This window comes from Phymastichus coffea, unplaced genomic scaffold (assembly GCF_024137745.1).
Source record: "Phymastichus coffea isolate CEN01 unplaced genomic scaffold, Cenicafe_Pcof_1.1 PCOF00011, whole genome shotgun sequence".
In the NCBI taxonomy this organism is placed as follows: domain Eukaryota; kingdom Metazoa; phylum Arthropoda; class Insecta; order Hymenoptera; family Eulophidae; genus Phymastichus; species Phymastichus coffea.
The window spans coordinates 8,748,675-8,753,282 of record NW_026706822.1 but is presented as its reverse complement, the minus strand read 5'-3'; the positions used below and the strand labels follow the sequence as shown (position 1 = coordinate 8,753,282).

At 35.2% G+C, this 4,608-nt stretch overlaps 1 protein-coding gene across 1 annotated transcript; it reads right to left on the bottom strand.

The window, feature by feature from the left end:
- Positions 1-733: 733 nt before the first annotated feature.
- LOC131672433 (uncharacterized) lies at positions 734-2,845 on the bottom strand. The gene has a single exon (XM_058949647.1). The coding sequence runs from the start codon at positions 2,843-2,845 to the stop codon at positions 734-736; it is 2,112 nt and encodes a 703-aa protein (XP_058805630.1).
- Between the last annotated feature and the right edge of the window lie 1,763 nt (positions 2,846-4,608).

The following is a 4,608-nucleotide window of genomic DNA, read 5'->3' as shown; positions in this document are numbered from 1 at the left end:
CCTATGTGACTCAAAAAATTTTTAGCGGGAAATTCAAATTTTCACAGCCTTTTGAAAACTTTAAAAATTCGTATTAAAAAAACAAAGACCGACTCACCGCTGAAAAAAATATATCTTACATATTTTTTGCACAAAAATGTCTGTGATTTTTTTCAGATTTTTAAAAGTGGTGGAACGACCTTGAAAAAAATAAAAATCTCTAAGAAACACCTTTTTTCGACTCTACCTCCTTATATATCAATTCTATGCTGAAATCGACTACGCGATCGTATTCTACGTAAAAAAATACATCGGAAACGTATATATATTTTTTTTTCTAGGATTTTTGCATCCCTTCAATAATTCGCCAAGTAAAGTTGATCGGACCGGCTCGCAATGTTTGAAATTATTGTTAGCTTAGAATGTAATTTAAAAAAAAAGTAATATATACTTATACTGTTCCTTTTTACATGGAATACGATGGAGCAATTTGTTCTATCGTTGAACTTACCCAGAAAACATTGGAAGTAAAAAAATTATGTATTTGGCCGCTGACGCTTTGTAGAGAGATTTTACTATGAATCCGTTTGCGTCATCATATTTTTTTTACTATATTTGAAGTTCATGTTTGTGTGTACTCAATAAATAATAAGAGGATGAATAAAGTAGGAACGAATAAATTATTATTCAATAATATAAAAAAAAATAAAATTAGCTATATAATTATATACAATCTGTGACCACGCTTCGAATGTTAATCATCATCGCTATCTTCTTCGATAGAAGTAACCACATGATCTTGTTCATAAATCCTTGTGAGATGTTCAGCAGGTTTAACAATGCAGGATTGAAATCTAGCATACGCTAAATAATAAATAACGGCAGCCACGTGAGAGCAGCAACCGATTATTCTCATTCCATTAGTACACTCACAGCAAAAACGGACTATACCGGAATAGCCAATAGTATTGGGTTTGTACTGGATGTAGCAGTTATACGTCTTACTTTCGATGTGTCTTGATCTAACTCGTACTTTCAGAAGATCAGCAGATTCTTTGAAATAACTAACATTTATCTCATTATTCTCGCCCAGCATTTCAGCTAAGTAGGATATGGCTTGTTTGAGTTGATACGTTCCACTGTATAGTTTTACTAAATCCTGCTCCGTCATTTCAGGAAAATCTTGTAAGTCAGCAGACGTCAACTTTTGGAATAAGCTTTTCCTTCGATTATACTTTCCTGAAATCACTTCTGTGGCTAGGCTATTTTCATTGGAATTTCTGTTAAGTATATAATTCAGTACTTCGTCATCTGTAGCAGCTCTTGAGATAAGTCGTTTACCAAATTGATTTATTAAAAAGCAAACTATTCTGCAATAGAGACTAGCTTCGGGTAAGTAACGGTTGTCCAATTGCTGATGAAAGAACTTGTACTTCTGAGCTACATTACCATGAACAGCTTCCACAACCCATTGAAGCATCGTTACAAGTCGAGATTTATTCGAATCTTCCGCGGATAGTTGTTTAAGATTTCTATCTTTCAACGCTGGCATGAGAACCCTGTACCTATCACTTTCTAATTGCGATACTATGTCACGAAAGCCGCGATCGAGAATAAAAACATCATCCTTTTTGCACATCAGCTTCTTCAAATCGCTGTCATTCGCGTTTAAAATTTTTTCCAGAATTTTTGCATCATTTTCTTTAGCATAAAAGGGTCCTAGTACATCTACGATATAACCATCCGTCGTACATATAGTGAACGGCTTGCACAGAGGAACTTTTTTATGCCCTGAAAATGATTTTCGTTGGTATTCGTTATTTGAGCTTTTCTGGTGCTTCCAATAAGTTCCATCGGCAACTAGCCCAAGGTTATCATCACTAACATCATGAAGATTTTGAAGTAACACTGTCGAATGATTTTTAATCAAATCATCTCTGTCGATGCTTCTCAAACCAAAACGTGAAGGCAATATGTCTCTTTCAAAAGAACTCAAAACAGATTTTGAAAATTCCGAGACTTGTTGATGACGATCAAGGCCAAGGACAGAGCAAATCATTTCATTGGAATTTCCAGTTCTCAATTTAAATAAAAAAACAACGAGTGCCTGCGTAACTGTCCGATTATCAGTATTCCTCAGGGAAACTGCCATTTCGCGCAATTCTATGATTTGTTCCCAATTGAGTCCAGTAAAGGTTTTAATTCTATCTTCAGAGATAGTAAAATCACCGATTCTATCGTGTAATTCTCTGTCGGATGTTACACTTAGAGCTTTGAATAGCTTGGCTACATCTGCAACTGTTACATTGCTCGAGTGGGATATCGGTTTCAAGTTTAGTAACTCATCATTATAAAACTTTTTCATTATCAAGTGCTTACGACAACAGCGGTTACCCTCTGGGATAAATATCTCTCTTTCAGTAAGGGCCTGCCGCCGAGCTTCGAAAGGAACAACAATAAGTCCTGATTTAAGTGAACATAAGCAACAATAATCATGAGTGGAAACTACTCTTTTCAAAGGTAACTGAATAAATTCTTGTTCAATAACTTCTTTCTTAATTGGGCTATACCTTGTATCAATTTTGCTTTGTTGTGATGACTCAGATGCAGTTGATTCTTGACTGCTGGATTGCGGAGTATTTTCTTTGGCTGGCGCTTCTTCGACTTTTCGTTGTTTTGACTTTGCAAAACGAGCGGCGCCTCCAAATTTTTGACACAAAGTATCTCCAACTACGACTGTCGTAGCAAAATAATCGGACAGCGCAATAGCTTCATCCTCTGTATCAACTCTTGTCTTTTTCCTGACCATCTTCTTCTTCGATAAACCGCAGTTCGGACATTTATCATTAACACTTGATGTAGACATGGTATAGTCTGGACCTGGAATAAACGACTTTATCAATTATCCAATTAATGATTAACACACACACACACACACACACACACACACACACACACACACACACACACACACACACACACACACACACACCCACACCCACACACACACACACACACACACACACATACACACACATATATATATACATATTATGTATTAAGTATTATAATATAGAGTAGATTAAAGGATAAAGAATGAAAAATACATTTGGATCAGCTGGCTCACAGGTTGATATTATTTGTTGATTATCACAGAAGCATTTAGAATGTCAATATATTGAATTTATTTATCAAAGTTACGTCCAAATATTAATTTAGTTCAACATGATGGAGGGCTTCAATTATGATTCTGTTGTGGTCGGTTACTAAATTAGCAGTGTATGTTATGCTAATGATGTACTCGGGTAATCCATGTGATATTGAATAATGAGTATGATACAGACGGAAAGTCTAAAGAGATCAGTGGGGCAAGTTTTACCAGTGGAAAAATACTTGTTTTTGGTTGTCAAACTTATGTTCCAAGTCCACGGAAAATTCATTTTTTGACCAAACCCGTATGGTCTTCGACTGGGTAGCTTATTCATTTTTTTTTTTTTTGAAAAAAAAAAAAAAAATTAATAAGCTGGGAACCGAAGACCCAGGAAGAAAGAACGTATACCTCTTCGGCGATAACCACAGGTTTCTATACCTATTAAACCAATACAGTTCTATTTATCTCTCACAAAAATAGACAGAAACATTATCACGCTTATAATTGAATGAAAACAATAATTTCTGGTGCTCTCTATAAAGAAAATCTTTTATCGATATTCTCAATTGTAAACATAACAACTCTGTCATGTTTAGCTGCAAATCCAACCTAGCCCAATCCAGACTTCATTTGAAATTAAATTGTATTCACAGCAAGAATACATTGATCAAAAATGAAATTATACTCACATTTATTGCAGAACCGTAACAATCAACTAGCTTTCCCCGTAATTAATCACAGACGGGTTCGTTGTAGGAAGGTTTGCTTCGTCTCTGTTTCGCATAAAACAGACGTCGGTTTGTCGGGTTTGTTTGTTGTTTAGGGTGTTCACGGAACGATTCTGACATTGATAAGGTGACACGAATTCCGACATATTATATGACATGTACATAAAACGATATGTTCAAGTCTTTAAAGGCTCCAAATGTTAAAATTGGGTAGATTTTATTATGAAGAAATTGCGTCATTCTAGTCTACGTAAAAATAAATACATTGGAAACATGAATTACTCTTGTAACGTCGGGCCGTTTATTAGCAATAAATTTTTTTTTTTTTCCTCATGTACTTTTGCGTAGCTTAAATTTTAACTCGGTAAACTAGCAAAGGAGAGCCTTCAGCTGAAGCAGCTGGAGGACATGTGAAAATAGCCGTCCCTTTATCGCGCGCTTTCCGAAGTTTACCTCGAACGATCGTAAAGTTTTTTTTGAGTAGGTTTAGATATAGAGTAAAGGAGCCGCGGAATTCCACCTGCATCCTGTTATTCGATTTCACCCAAAAGATTTCCACTTTTAGAAGCCAAAACTTTTGCTATATAAAAAAAACCTTAATAACTAATTTTACATAAATGAATCGGAAAAATAACAGCATGATAGGAAAATTTCGCAGCTTCTTGAAACCTCCCACACACTTTTTGATTAGAAATATAGTTGCCGCGCAATCATTGAAAATAACTCGAAGTTTTAAAATTACAAATTAGA

Coding starts and splice junctions, on each gene's coding strand:
- LOC131672433 (XM_058949647.1), bottom strand. CDS start 2,845: ATGTCTACATCAAGTGTTAATGATAAATGTCCGAACTGCGGTTTATCG.